At 44.7% G+C, this 15,202-nt stretch overlaps 1 protein-coding gene across 1 annotated transcript in view; it reads left to right on the top strand.

The window, feature by feature from the left end:
* FHAD1 (forkhead associated phosphopeptide binding domain 1) overlaps positions 1–15,202 on the top strand; it is a 193,124-nt gene that overhangs the window by 14,413 nt on the left and 163,509 nt on the right. Inside the window, exon 3 of the mRNA XM_078146223.1 lies at positions 5,965–6,171. Within this exon, the coding sequence (XP_078002349.1) occupies positions 5,965–6,171 (207 nt within the window). The remainder of the gene's footprint in view (positions 1–5,964; positions 6,172–15,202) is intronic.

Here is a 15,202-nt window from a genome sequence, read left to right as displayed (position 1 = left end):
GACATTGTCTGAGGGTACATAGGGAGTAAGCTTCAGAGGCAGGATTTGAACCAGGTCTTCAGATTCCAAAGACAGAGCAATTCTCATTTTGTGTGTTATTCCATTGTGTTTGGAGGTTCACCGGAAGAGTAATTCATTGACTTGAACTGACTCCTAAATGCAGTGTTGTTTCCTCTGTAGCACCTTGTCCCTCCAGTGGGTGTGCCATTTGAGGTGTGGTCATCTCAACTGGACTTTCTTGAGTCACCCCAAATGGCACTGCCTGCAGACAGTTCTTGAGGATGAAGTCATTAGTTCCCCAGCTGTTTGGGTCAAGAGTTCCAGTGTGAGAATTCAAGGTTGGCTCCCAAGCTCATTTGAAGGCATGAGTTCTGATCTAATCTCAAATTAAGCTCATATTTTTTGGGCCACCATGCTTTGAGCAGAACAGGTACAAAGTGGAGATAAGACACAGTCCCTGAACTCAGAAAGAAGACTGGTAGACAGATAAGTCACACACACAGGGTAACTATACTATACAATATTATACTATCAGGGCAATAGTGAGGTGCAAATCTCTATGTAAGCTCTCAAGGAGAAGGGAATTACTGATGAGGGATCAGGGAAGGCTTCCTGGAAGAGGGCCCACTTGGGTTTCACATTACAGGATGAGGAGGAATTTAGCAAAGGGGAAAGGAGGGCATTCTAGGCATCAGGAACAGCGTCAGCAAAGGTATGAGGGTATGGCTCACATACAGGGAACAGAGAGTAGTTTAGTTTGACTATGGCATACAGAGCACAGAGAGGAGCAAAATGAGATAATCCCGGAAAGGCAGGGAGAGGTAGATTGTATTGCTGCTGGGATGGCAGACGAAACAGTTTGTATATTAATTGGGGGCAAAGTGGCTGAGCAGAGGAATGGTGTGATTAGATCTATGTGGAGGAAAAATCATTCTAGTACCTTCCTTCTGTTAATTATTTCCTTTTTATCACGTACATAGTTTGCTTTGTATATTTATTTGCATATTTTCTCCACCGTTAAATTGTAAGCTCCTTGAGGGCAGGGGCTATTTCTTTTTTGCCTGGTTTTATATACTCAGCACTTCAAACAGTGCCTGGTACAGGCAAAAAAAAAAATAGCCACTTCTCATTCTGTCTAGGCTTTTCCCTGTTCCCCCACCCAGCCTCTTTGGCATCCTTGGACTCCAGAGCAGTGGCCTGGCAGTGTCAGAAGTAGCAGAAGTGAAGAGACAGAACGTGGCAGAACCAAATAGTGCCTTTTGGAGCAATGATGTGTAGAACAGATATCTTTGCCAAAATATGGTGGCTCCAGGGAATCCATAACCATAGCTTGCGGGACTGAAACATTAAAACGAAATTTCTGATGCCCTCCAGAGAACTGTTTAATGATAGTTGTCTTGGTAGGCAAGTGTTTAATGCTCATAATTTGGTTTTGTGAGTTATTCTATTGTGTTTGGAGGTTCACCGGAAGAACCTTTATTACTGTTGTGTTTTACCTACAAGGGAAAGTCAGAGACTTAAGGGGAGAATCTGGGGTGGGGACACAGGAGAAAATAAGGGAAATAAGGAGAAGACATGATCAGAGCAATTGACCACGTCTTGGTGCCAGGGCAGAAGGAAGAGAAGGGAGGTTGCCGTTGGTGCTCCAGATATGCCTAGCTGTAGCTCTCCTGTTGCTCCTCATTGCCATGGGCTTGGGAGGCAAGCTTGGGTCCCATCTCCTTTACTAGAGCCGCTTCTGATTGGCCCAGCTGGGGCAACCACCAGCCCCCCAATCTTGGGCAGCCACCAATACTTCCAAGACTGGGCTAAGCAGTCTGGTGCTCCCTTTCCAAACTGGTGCTCACTGTGGGTCTTTGGCAATGAATGAGCAAACATGAACAGTGAATAGAAAGGTACCCTAAGGAAATATTATTTCCAATTTTCAGATAAAATCTTAAAGAGGCAGAATCTTTCAGGCAACTCTTTAAAATTCTAATGAGATCAGATGAGATAGCTTGTGTAAATTATTTTGCAAAACCGTAAGTGCTTTGGAAATGCTAGGTATGATGATGGTGGCAATTAATGGCAGAGGAGTTTTATTGTTTTGGTGGAGGGAGTTTTGACATCAGGAGTTCCTAAGGATGTTGAAGTCATGGTTCCCAACCCCCCACTCTGCCACACCTCCAAAAACAATCCTGAAAACCAAAAAGGGAGGTCTCAAAATTGGAGTTTCCTAAATATAAATCTTTGCTCCAAAAATGAGTGTTTCCCTCTAGCACAGGAGGTTTCAACCTTTTTTGTGTCATGGACCCTTCCTTTGGCAGTGTCTGCTGGAGCCTATGGACCCTTTCTCAGAGGAATGCTTTTAAAATCATAAAATCAAATGTATAGGATTATAAAGGAAAGCAATTATATTGAAATAGAGCTAGCAAATTACTTTGTTAAAAATTCATGACCCCCTGAAATCTACCTATTGACCCTATGGGGGGGGTCTATGGACTCTAGAACTCCTCGAATAATGAAAATGTGCAGGGAAGTCAAGCTATAAAGACTCTTCCTTTCACTCATATCAGGACAAAGGGACAGGAAACACTGAGCATCCATTCTCCCAAAGAAAGGAGGTGCCTTCTTTATTAGAGGGCATGTACGTTAAACATTCCCCTTCAAATGAAAATCCTTCAAGGGCCAGGATGCAGGCATAGCCAGCTAGGGGTCTTGGTTCTACGTGGAAGTTGCCATAGCAGAAAGACTGATGTTTAAGGACAGATCACTCAATGCACCCTCTCCAACGTTAGGTCATAGGATTCAAGATCCATGCCTGGAAGGGGCTTCAGAAGTCATCCAATCCAAGCCCTAGTTTTATACAATGAGGGAACTGAGGTCCCAGGAGAGTAAGGGACCTCCCCAAGGCTCTCCCAGGTAGTAAGCATCCAGAGGTAAGATTTTAACGCTTGTCCTCTGACACCAGAATTAGTTTCTTTCCCCAGTCCCATTGTTGTGGGTCAATCATTTTAATCATGTCTGACTCTTCATGGCCCATTTGGGGTTTTCTTGGCAGAGATACTGAAGTGGTTTGCCATTTCCTTCTCCAGCTCATTTTACAGATGAGGAAACTGAGGCAAAGTGACTTGCCCAGGGTCACGCAGCTAGTCAGTGTCAAAGGCCAGTTTTGAACTCAGTTCCTCCTGACTCCAAGCCCGGTGCTCTATCCACTGCACCACCTAGACACCCTTCCCTCTCCCAGGCTGCCTCAAATTGAAGCTGAACTTCCCCTTTTTCTCATAAAGTGACTCCTGGTTTGCCAGCTAATAGTTTTGCTTTGTTCTCTCGTTCACTGGCACCTGCTCAAAATGTTCATTTGGAATCAAAGAACATTAGATTTGGAGAGGCCCTGGAGGCATAGAATGTCAGAGCTGGAAAGGGAGCTTGGAATATGATATGTCTGAGGGGGAAGGGACCTTGATGATGACAAGAACTGGCATTTTTATAGCCCTTGAAGCTTTGCAAAGTACATTGTACAGACATGATGTCATCTGAGCCCCAAGGTAGCCCCAGGAGATGGGTTCTATGGGCAGGAGGATTATCCCCATTTCAGAGATGAGGAAACCAAAGCTCTAAATCATTGAGACTTCCATAAATGTGGTCACAGAACTTAGAAATGTCTGTGTCTAGGTGGGACCTGGAGTCTTCCTGACCTCCAGGGCAGTGCTCACTGTACTACAATGCTGCCTCTCATCAGAATGGAGAAGCACTTTAGAACACAGATGGAACCTAGAGCACAGATTGTCAGCAGAGATGGAGAGGCCTCTAGAACACAGAACATCAGCAGAACTGGAGATGCTCCTAGAACACAGAACAGTCAGCAGGACTGGAGATGCCCCTAGAACACAGAACAGTCAGCAGGACTGGAGAGGCCCCTAGAACACAATGTCAGCAGAACCAGAACACAGAACATCAGCAGAACTGGAGATGCCTCTAGAACACAGAACAGTCAGCAGAACTGGAGATGCCCCTAGAACACAGAACAGTCAGCAGGACTGGAGAGGCCCCTAGAACACAATGTCAGCAGAACCAGAACACAGAACATCAGCAGAACTGGAGATGCCTCTAGAACACAGAACAGTCAGCAGAACTGGAGATGCCCCTAGAACACAGAACATCAGCAGGACTGGAGAGGCCCCTAGAACACAGTGTCAGCAGAACCAGAACACAGAACGTCAGCAGAACTGGAGATGCCCCTAGAACACAGAACATCAGCAGAGCCTTAGAGGTCCCTAGAACACAGAACACTGAAGATGAAAGGGACTTTCGGGCAGAAAGTATTAGACTTTGTAAAGGCCCTGGAGCCTGGAAGGATAGAATTTGGAAACCCTAGAGCGCATAATTTACAACTGGAAAAGAATCTTAGAAATGATTTAGCCCTACCCTGTCCTCTACCAGATGAGGAGAGAGGAAGTAACTTGTCCAAACTCACCTGATGAGTCGGTATTAGAGCTGGCACCAGAGCCCAGCTCTCCTGCCCCTGCTCTCCTTTCTATTACAACACAGAGTATTTCTTATGATGATCTATCAACAAGCACTTATTAAACACCTGCTGTGTGCTTAAACAGACAGTTGGAGACAGTGTGTTACATGGGAAAGAGTGCTATATATAACCTTGGTCCAGAGGACCAGGGCTTAAACGCTGACTCTGCCACAGTGACCGAGAGACCTTGGCCAAGTCGCTCAATCCCTGGGCCTCATTTTCCTGAGGGATTAGATGAGATGGTCCCTTCCAGCTCTAAGTCTGTGATCGATGCGAGGCGCTATTCAATAAACCAATCAGCATTTATTAAATGCCTGACACGTGCCTGAAACTGTGCCAGGTTGTTGTTGTTCAGCTGTGTCTGGCCCATCATGACCACATTTGCGGTTTTCTTAGCAGAGATACTAGACTGGTTTGCCATTTCCTTCTCCAACTCATTTTACAGATGAGGAAACTGAGGCAAAAGGATTAAGTGACTTGTCCAGGGTCACACAGCTAGTAAGTGTCTAAGGCTGGATTTGAACTCAGGAAGATGAGTCTCTATGCTGTATGCACAATGGCGCCACCTAGCTGCCCAGGATCTGGAAGTACAAAGATAAAAATCAAATAGTCCCTGTCCTCAAAAAACTTACATTCTCTTAGAGAAAACAATATATATGTACCCTGGCAAGGATAGGAATCGGGACTGGACCTGTGATTTCATTAATATAGGGAACTCCTGGACTCAAGCCAGTTCTTCAACCTAGAGTCTTCTTACTGATAATTTAAGTGACTTGCCCAGGTTCACTCAGCCAGTAAGGTCAGAGGAAGGACTTGAACCCAAGTCTTCCTGATTTGAAGGACAGGGCTCCATCCACACTACAGTCAGGCTACATTGCTATATAGGGTGCCCCAAAAGTCTGAATGCTGTTTTAAGCTATTAAAGCTAAGACTTTGGGGATACCTTGTATATATAGGTATCAAGAACACATAAAGTGGGGCAGCTAGGTGGTGCCATAGTGCACAGAGTGGTAGGCCTGGAGTCAGGAAGACCTGAGTTAAGGAACGTGAAGCAGACAGATGTTTAAGGGACTTGCTGGTAAGTATCTGAGGCTGGATTTGAACTCCACTGTGCCGCCTAGTTGCCTCAGTTCATAATTTATTAATAATCCCAGACCACATTTATGTATCACTTTAGGGTTTGTAATGCCCTTTGAATACAAGGATCCCATTGGTATCTCACAACCACTCTGTGAAGTCAATGCCAATCATATCCCCATTTCACAGATGGGAACTGTTGCGCCATAGAAATAGCACACGGCCAGTTCTGGGCCAAATGCTTCTATGAGAACGTCTTTTTCTGGTTCCCCAGTTTTTGTGCTTGCTATGTTAGCAGCCTTCCCCCACCCGCTGCATGTCCCCTCAACATGGCTGGTCTTTGACTTATTTATTTTCTGAACCCAGTCTTTGCCTTTCAGTACCCAGATATCGACAACCACCATGCCGTCATTGAGTTCAATGAAGAGGAAGGCAGCTTCATCCTTCAGGATTTCAACTCGCTCAGTGGGACCTTTGTTAACAACTGCCACATTCAGAACGTAGCAGTGAAACTGAAACCAGGGGATGTCCTGCGGTTTGGATCCAGGGGGCTCACCTATGAGCTGGTGGTGGAATTCCTAACCTCAGTAAGCCTTGCCTCAGCCCCTCCTCCCCTTGCACTGGAGGGATGGATGAATGAATGAATGATTGAAAAAGTGTCTTCATCCCTTACTATGTGCCAAGCACTTTACTAAGCATGAGAGAATACAAACACAAAAATAAATACCGTTTCTGCTGTCAAGGAGCTTACATTCTCATAATGGGGGAAAAGGGACACAGCACATATAGGGGAGTGACGGCCAGGCAGGTTAATTTTGGTTGGGAAAGTTACAGGGAGGTTGAGTAGAGCTGTAGAGAGGTAGATTACACATCCTTCCAGGAGGGATGATAGAGTAATTTGATCATGGTTCTAAAATTGGAAAGGGGATGGAGTAGGGCAGAGGGAAGTTCAGGGTTGAGTTTGGGCATAGAAGAGTTAAGTCCTCCAGGGTTCGGTTTCTAGACCTGGTGGCATTTCAGCTGGTGAGAGGTCCAAGGAGTGAAATGAAGCTTAGCAGGAACTGGGACCTCCATGTAGTGGCTTACCTGAGCCATTTCAGTCTTGTCTGACTCTTCATGACCACATTTGGGGTTTTCCTGGCAAAGATACTGGATGGAATGCTTTACCATTTCCTTCTCCAGCTCGTTTTACAGATGAGGAAACTGATGCAAACAGGATTAAGTGACTTGTTTAACACACAGCTGGTAGTTGTCTGAGGCCAGATTTGAACTCAGGAAGATGAGTCTTCCTGACTCCAGGCCAGGCGCTCTATCCACTACGGCGCCACCTAGCTGCCAATCAAAATGGAGGCCACACTTTTGTGGGAGAAGTGTCAAAGGAAGAGAGTGTATGAAGAGTCACCAAGTCAGGGGATGAGGAGTTGATCTATAGGACAGTCACTAGACACACCCTTTCTAGGAACAATGAGAATTTGGTACTATGGGTTTGATTATTGAGCCCAGGGAAAGAAGTGGAAAGGGTATACTGGGGAGGAGAGAAGGGAAGAAGGGTGGTGGATACACACAGCAGCAGAGTAGATAGCATTGTTGGCTGGATGGACTGGATGTTAGGTGGTCAGGGGGCTTGCTGACTGGTCCTGCTTTCTCACTGATCCAGACAGTGTGGCCCCACAGCTTTGTATTTCCTTCCATTAATATTCAAAACCTGATAAGGTTTTCTTTAGTAGCATAGGTTCTCAAGACTCTTAACAGTCAAACACCCCAGCTTCTGAGCTGGAAAGGACCTTCAAGGCCTTCTAGTCTAACCCCACCATTTTACAGATACAGCAATCAACCAATAAAGGAAAGAGAAGATAGACCTACAGTTAGAAATAGGCAATTATCAGGGCAGCTAGGTGGCGCAGTGGATACAGCACCAGCCCTGAAGTCAGGAGGACCTGAGTTCAAATTTGGCCTCAGACCAAACACTTGACACTTACTAGCTGTGTGACCGTGGGCAAGTCACTTAACCCCAATTGCCTAAAAAAAGAATAAAAATAAAAATAAATAGGTAATTATCCAACAAAGGAACAATCAGACAGATAAAAAGAGAACCCAAAGAGAATAGTGACAAAACCTAGAGAGGAAAGAGGGGTCAGCAATGCCAATGGCTTGGAGAGATCAAGAAAGAGGAGGACTGAGGACAGGCCATCAGAGTTGATGATTAAGGGATCACTGGTGGCTTTGGAGAGAGCAGTTTTAGTTGAGTCATGAGGTTGGAAGGCAGATCACAGAGAGCTGATGAGTGAGTCAGGGAAGATGGAGAAGAGGCAGCTACTGTAGAGAGGTTTTTCATGGAATTTGGCTGAGATAAGGGAAAGATTCTTCTAATTCTAACTTGAGAGGGATAGTAGGATGTAGAGGGAATATTTGAAGGATGGAGGAGACTTGGACATGGTTATAGGGAGCAAGGAAAGGAACAGCAGATAGAGAGAGACTGAAAATAAGGAATCAAGTGGAGATGGGATGGGACAAATTTGCTGGAAGAGATAGGAGGGCATGTAAATCAAGGGTGTTTGTAAATAGGGCTTGTTGGGCAAGGAGAAGGGCTACTTCATCATCAGAGGCCAGAAGAAAAGAGGAGAAAATGAGGGATGATGTCAAGGGGTTGCGAGATGTAGAAAAGGAGACCAGAGGGAGCTCATGAAGCAGATGGCCTTTGTTTTTTCAGTAAAGTAGAAGATGAGGATCTTAGCTGCAAAGATTGGCAGAGGGTGCACTGGGACACTGGAGGACAGAAGAGGGGAGCAGCATGTAAAATTGATTGTTGTCGTTGAGTCGTTTCAACTGCGTCTGACTTCATGACCCTATTTGGGGGTTTTCTGGGCAGAGATACTAGAATGGTTTGCCGTTTCCTTCTCCAGCTCATTTTACAGATGAGGAAATGGAGGCAAACAGGGTGAAGTGACTTGCCTTGGGTCACACAGATACGAAATGTCTCAGGCCGGATTTGAACTCATGAGGATGTCTTCCTGATTCTAAGCCCAGTGCTCTGTGCACTATGGCACCACCTAGCTGCCCCACAGAATCAAAAGGAATGTCCTGTTGCAGTGAGAGCCCTGTTAAGATTATCTATCTATCTATCTATCTATCTATCTATCTATCTATCTATCTATCTATCTTTTTTTAGGCAATGGGGTTAAGTGACTTGCCCAGGGTCACACAGCTAGTTAAGTGTTATGTGTCCAAGGCCGGATTTGAACTCAGGTCCTCCTGAATCCAGGGCCGGTGCTCTATCCACTGTGCCACCTAGCTGCCCCGAGCCCTGTTAAGATTAGACAGAGTACTTTGTTGTGGACTCAGTTAACATCACCAAATCTAATAGACTTTTCTCAGTCTTCATCTTTCTTGACCTCTCTGTTGACAGACATCAATCACCCACTCCTTGATGCTTTCCTCTCTTGGCTTTTGTGACATTGCTGTCCTGTTGAACTGTTCCTTCTAAGTTTCCTGAGCTGGACCTTCATCCAGGTCATCCCTGTTAATTGAGTGTACCCTCCAAAGCTCTGTGATGGGCCTGTCTCTCTTCTTCCTCTGCTATTTCACTCGATGATTTCATTAGTTGCCATGGTTTTAACTCTCATCTGTATGTGGAAGGGGAAGGTAGGTGGTGCAGGGGATAGAGTACTGGGCCTGGAGTCAAGAAGACCTGAGTTCAAATCCAGCCTCAGACACTAACTGTGTAACCCTGAGCGAGTCATTTAGCTCTGTTTGCCTCAGTTCTCTCATCTGTAAAGCTGGAGAAAAATGGCAAACCATTCTAGTATCTTTGTCACAAAAACCCCAAATGAGGTCACAATGAGTGGGACATGGCTGAACAGCCATGCAGATGATTCCTGGATTTATTTGTCCAGCCCTGACCTCTCTATCAAGAGGTTAGCCTCTGGTCTCTCAACTCCAACTGCCTATTGAACATTTTAGATTGGATGTTTCATAGACATCTTAAACTCAACCTATGCAAAACTGAACTCATTATCTTCACCACCAACCCTTCCTCCCCCCAGCAAACCCTCTTTTCCTCCTAACCTCCTCATTACTGTCAAAGGTACCACCATCCTCCCTCCCATTCAGGCTCACAACCTAGGTGTCACCTTACTCTCCTCACTCACCATGTACAATTGGTTGCCAAGTCCTCTTACCCCAAAGCCAGTTCTTTCCTCTCTTCTTTCACACTGCATTAAAAAATCAATTGTATTCTATAGCCTTCTCAATGGTTAGCTGACTCAGATTGGTTTGCTACATAAACTTGACTTGTTTCTTCTCAAGTCCAGCCACAAATCAGTACCTCTGTATGCCACCCAAAGAGCCAAAGGCATCAGAGTCAGAATGCTTTAGCTCCCTCTTCTGCCCATTTTCTAGTGTTTCACTCAACAAAATCCCTTCGTAGTTTAAATATGTCATTTCCCAGGAACACACGCTCTCATCATAGTATTCCAGGGCTGGAAAGGACATCAGCCATCACCCAGTCTGAGAAGGAAACTGAAGACCAGAGAGGGGGAAGGCCATGTCCAAAGTCACAGGTAGCTGCACAGGGACCAAAATCCAGGTCATTTGCCACTTCATAGAATCATAGCTTAGGGCTGAAAAGGAGGCCATCTCACCCCATGATTGGCTGTTGTGCAGAATAGTTGGACGTGAGCAGGTTGATATTTAACAACTGGCTCCACCCCTCACCCCTGCAATGTACATATAACACACTTTTAAATGTAATCTGCAATATTAACATTTCTCCATTAATTTCCGAATCAATCAATAAACATTTATTAAGCACCTACTATGTGTTAGACACTGTGCTAAGCCTTACGGATACAAAAAGAGGCAAAAAGTCATAAATCTAGACAAATAGCAAAACAATAAACCAAGCCCTGATTTGTCCATTTGCCTGTTTTAGACATGTAAATGTTCACACTGAAAATTTAATAAGCTCTGAGTTGGGTAGGAGTTAGTTCCAACCCATTCCTGGATAACTTCTCATCCTTCATTTGGTTGCTCATACATCCCTTGGGTTGGTACCTTAACCATCACTTTGGGAACTACTGGAGTTTTCCATAGAGGGGATTCTTGTTCAGATATGGGTTGGACTAGCTGTCCTTTGAGATGCCTTCCCACTCTGAGAATGTAATAGAATGTAAGCTCCTCAAGGACAGGCACTTTTTATTGCTAGCCAGTGACTAGCTAAACACACTGATGAATGAATAGGCGAATGAATGGGATTCTGGGATTCTCTCCATCACTTAGCCCAGATGGCACTACTGGTTCTGGAGTTACTATCTCAGTAAGGTCACCAATTTAAATGGACCTTGAGCATCAACATAAAATTCTGGAGAGTAAATAACTGGATTACAGACTCATGAAAGGAAGCAGAAGACTTTAGCCCACTTAACACATGCCAAGGGAACACCCACAAGAAACTCTTAGCACATTCAACAGTTTTTCAGATTCTAGCTCTCGTTTCCACACAAATGGACAGAGCCCTGCTGTTCGTTATCCAAACATAGATGACTCAGTAGAAAGAGCACTGGATTCAAAGCCTGAGGACCTGGGTTCAAATCCTGCCTGTACCATTTTTGACCTGAGTGACCTTGGGGAAGTCAATATAGCCCCTCAGGGCCTCTATTTTCTATGTATAAAATGAGCAGGTTGAAGCAGATAGCCTTCTGGCTTCCTTCAAGCTCTATTATCTATGACCCCATAAACATTTGTTTGACTTTGAAATGTATGACTTTCTTGGTTTATTTCATAGCTTTGTTATATTTCTAATATAACTAGTAAAGTAAAGTGGAGGCTAGTGGAGTTGTAGAATTTAGCTTCAGAGAACCAAAGAGAGGGCAGGAAATGGTGTGGGTAACTGGGGCTGGGCCCCTAGCTCCCATGGGTGGTGGGCAGGGAGAAGGAGAGGGAACGATTCCTCTCTCAGCCTCTCAAGAGTCAAGCCTCCATGCAACCTGTACTGCCTCCCAGGTCTGGGCTGTTACCCCTCCAGAATCCTATAGCAGCCCCCCTCCAGGGCTTCCTTGGTTGGGGCTGGGGTGGGATGGGCTAGGTAGACTCACTCACTGCTCAGAATGTGTTGCCTTGCTTGGGGTCCTCTGCCAACTGGGACCCCTGGGGTCAGCTGGGGAGGCCACTGTCTGCATGACCACCTCTGCTAATATCCCCAGGTCCCATAGTTAACTCCCTACCTCATGGTACTGCTCTTCTTCCTGTTCTACTGTCCCCTCTGAAAACCTGGGGCGGGGGGAGGGGGGACAATCGCTCAGATCAGCAACTTTGACTTCTGTCTACACTTTGCCTCAACCATGCACAGGAGCAAGTATATCCTATGCAACCTTCCCCCCAAACCAGCTGAACCCCAAAGGCCAGAGGTTTTAGATGTAACTCTGACCATGTATAGAAGACTTCAGAACAACTAATACAAGAACTGGAAAAGTGAACTTAAGAAATAACACATCCGAACTAGGAAGGACTTTAGAACACAGAATATTGGAGAGAGGAGAGAACTTGTAACATAGAAAACCAGAGCTGGGAGGGCCCTCAGAACACAGAATGTCAGAGCTGGGAGGAGCCTTAGAACACAGAATGTCAGAGCTGGAAGTGAAGGACCTTAGAACACAGTCAGAAATGGGAGGGACTTTAGAATACAGGATGTCACATCTAGGAGGGAACTTAGAGGTCATCTAATTCCTGCCCTCTCATTGCACAGATGTGATCTCTGAAGCCCAGAGAAGAAGTGTGACTTGCCCAGAACTATATACCTTAAAATTGGCAATTAATTTGCACATGTAGATAACTGAAAATGGGCCTGAATTGAGGGTATTTTGTAGTATTTTAGGAATTTTAGAGTCCAAGAAGTAAGAACGACATCCAAAATAATCTAAAATGCCAAAGATCCCTTAGGCCCTGGATTTTTAGATGCCCCGACTGGAGAGGGAAAGAAAGGCTTTGTAGGAAAGAGAGGGAGAGAAAGACCTCACGAGTTTCAGGCAGTTTCCGCCTGAATTTTAACCAAGACCCCAGGCTTCGAGTGAAACCTCTGCAGGCCCAGGCTATCTTCCTTGCCTGGATTTCTCTCCCTTCTCATGGGCACCTCTTCCTCTCCCTCCCTTCAGAGCTCAGCTCAAGGGCTCCCTTTCCAGATCCACCCAGTTGTCAGCACTTCACTCCCTTCCCCAATATTGCTGTTGTCCAGTCATTTTTCAGTTGTGTCTAGCTCTCCATGACCCCATTTGGGGTTTTCTTGGCAGAGATACTGGAAGGGTTTGCCATTTCCTTCTCCAGCTCATTTTGCATATGAGGAAACTGAGGCAAACAGGGTGAAGTGACTTTGGCCAGGGTCACCCATCTAGTAACTGTCTGAGGCCAGACTTGAACTCAGGAAGATGAGTCTGCTTGACTTCAGGCCCAGCACTCTGTGCAATATGGCGCCACCTAGCTGCCCCAGGACTCCTTTACACTCTTAAAAATTGTTGAGAACCCTCTAAAGAGAGAGTTCTTGTTTATGTGGATTATATCCATTAATATTTACCATATTAGAATTAAAACTGATGCATTTTAAAGCATTTATTAATTCATTCTAAATAACAATAACAATCCCATTCAATGTTAATACAAATAAAAAGTTTTAATGAAAAACAACTATTTTCTAAACAAAAAAAATTAGTGAGAAGAGTGGCATTGTTTTACATATTTTTATAAGTCTCCTTAATGTCTGGCATAAGACAAGGCAACAGCTGTATTCTCATAACTGCTTCTGCATTCAATCTGTTGCAATATGTTGTTTTAATTGAAGTATATGAAGAAATCATGCTTTACACAGGTAGCTGGGGAAAGGAGTATTTTAATAGACAAATAATATCTTAGTATTTTTCTGAAAATAGTTTTGACCTTAAGGACCTCCTGAAAGGGTCTAGAGGAACACCTAAGCATTTTCCTCACCACATTTTGAAAATCACTGCTCTAGCCCATTGCTCTGTCTCCATTTTTATTTTGTTTTTGTTTTACAGATGTGGAAACTGAGTCCCATAGAGAGTTAAGTGGCTTACCCAAAGGTGTTAAACATCACAGCTAGGATCTTTGGGCAGATTTGCAAAATGACCCTTTGTATGGGATCCAAAACATGTCTCCCTTCTCCCTCATCCCTTCTGCCACTTTGCCATTGAGTACTGTCCCCTTATGATGGCCCATTCTACACAATCCACCCATTTTTAAAATAGCCTCCAAGAACGAGAAAACTCTAAATGTTAACTTTATGATTCTTTACACAAGGTGTTCCAAAGAGGAGCCAATCTCTTCCAAAATATTCTTCTTTGAGTTTTTCTTTTTTTAATACTCACTTTCTTGTCATATCTGGGGAGATCAGTGTCCATGAGCTAGGGCCAAGACCTCTGGGACCAGCTGCCTGCTTCCTTGAAGTTCCCTTCATTTATATAATCTGAATGAATACTATCTACATCTTGTTCCCCTCCAGTTGGAGCTGTCAATCGTATTGTTCCATTTACTGAACAAAAGGCTGGAACGCTCCAAGCTATGACTTTGGGAGGAAGCAGTCCCAAAGGTCAGCTTTGGGCTTGGGCTTCCTGAACTGGGGCTTCCTTATGAGTTCATGAATATCCTTGAAATATCCAGCTTCCATTGACCTGGATTTACTCACACACACACACACACACACACACACACACACACACACACACACACACACCTATACACATATATAGACAAGCATGTACATATATACACAGATATACACACACACACATATACATACATATATATATCTGACACATACTGGCTAGGTGATCGCTTAGCTCCCTAGTGCTCCAAGCTTAAGACTGTTTAACACAGGTGTTGATCTGCACTGATAGAGGGAGTTTCCTCACTGGGAGGTCCAGTCAACAAGCATTTATTAAGCCCTTAGTATGTACCAAGCACTGGGCTAACTCAATGCTGGAGGTGCTTGAAACCACAGTCTAGTAGCAAATCTGCAACACGAGTGTTGTTCTTCTCTCCCTGAGAGTGTTCCTGTGTTCATTTCTGAGGACAGGGGATTGCAGCAGCCAGCCCTTGGCCTTCTCTTTCTGTTTCTGCCTTACTTGTTAAAGGCTGAAGCATTTTCCTATAGAATACCACTTTCAGGAAAATTTCATCTGGATCCATGCCAAGGGCCCAAAGGTTTGTACATGCACCCCCCCCCCACTCCCAAAAGATATTTCTCAAACATAAAATATTTTTTTAAGACAAAATGATGACACATTTGTTTGGGGATTTGGGGACAGTTTGGGGATGTTAGGCAAGCCAGATATTTTCTGTAAATGTTGCTATAGACAAGGAAGCAAAGAATTACAGAATTTCAAAGATGACAGGAACTTCTGTGTCAGTCAAACCTCTCCCTAAGCAGGAATTTCCTGTTTGACATCCCCCAAGGTGGTGTGACATTTGTTAGTTTCCTAAAGACCTCCAGTGAGGCCTTTCTCAAGCAACCAATTTTACTTTGGAACAAGCTGAAAAATGATCCTGAACCTTCTCCCTCCCACCTCCCTCCAAGCCTGCTTCTAGATCTGCCTTCAGGGACCAAAGCAGAGC

The sequence above is a fragment of the Phascolarctos cinereus genome, unplaced genomic scaffold (assembly GCF_003287225.1).
Source record: "Phascolarctos cinereus isolate Bilbo 61053 unplaced genomic scaffold, phaCin_HiC Scaffold_726;HRSCAF=1367, whole genome shotgun sequence".
Taxonomy (NCBI): domain Eukaryota; kingdom Metazoa; phylum Chordata; class Mammalia; order Diprotodontia; family Phascolarctidae; genus Phascolarctos; species Phascolarctos cinereus.
This window is presented reverse-complemented; position numbering and strand designations above follow the sequence as displayed.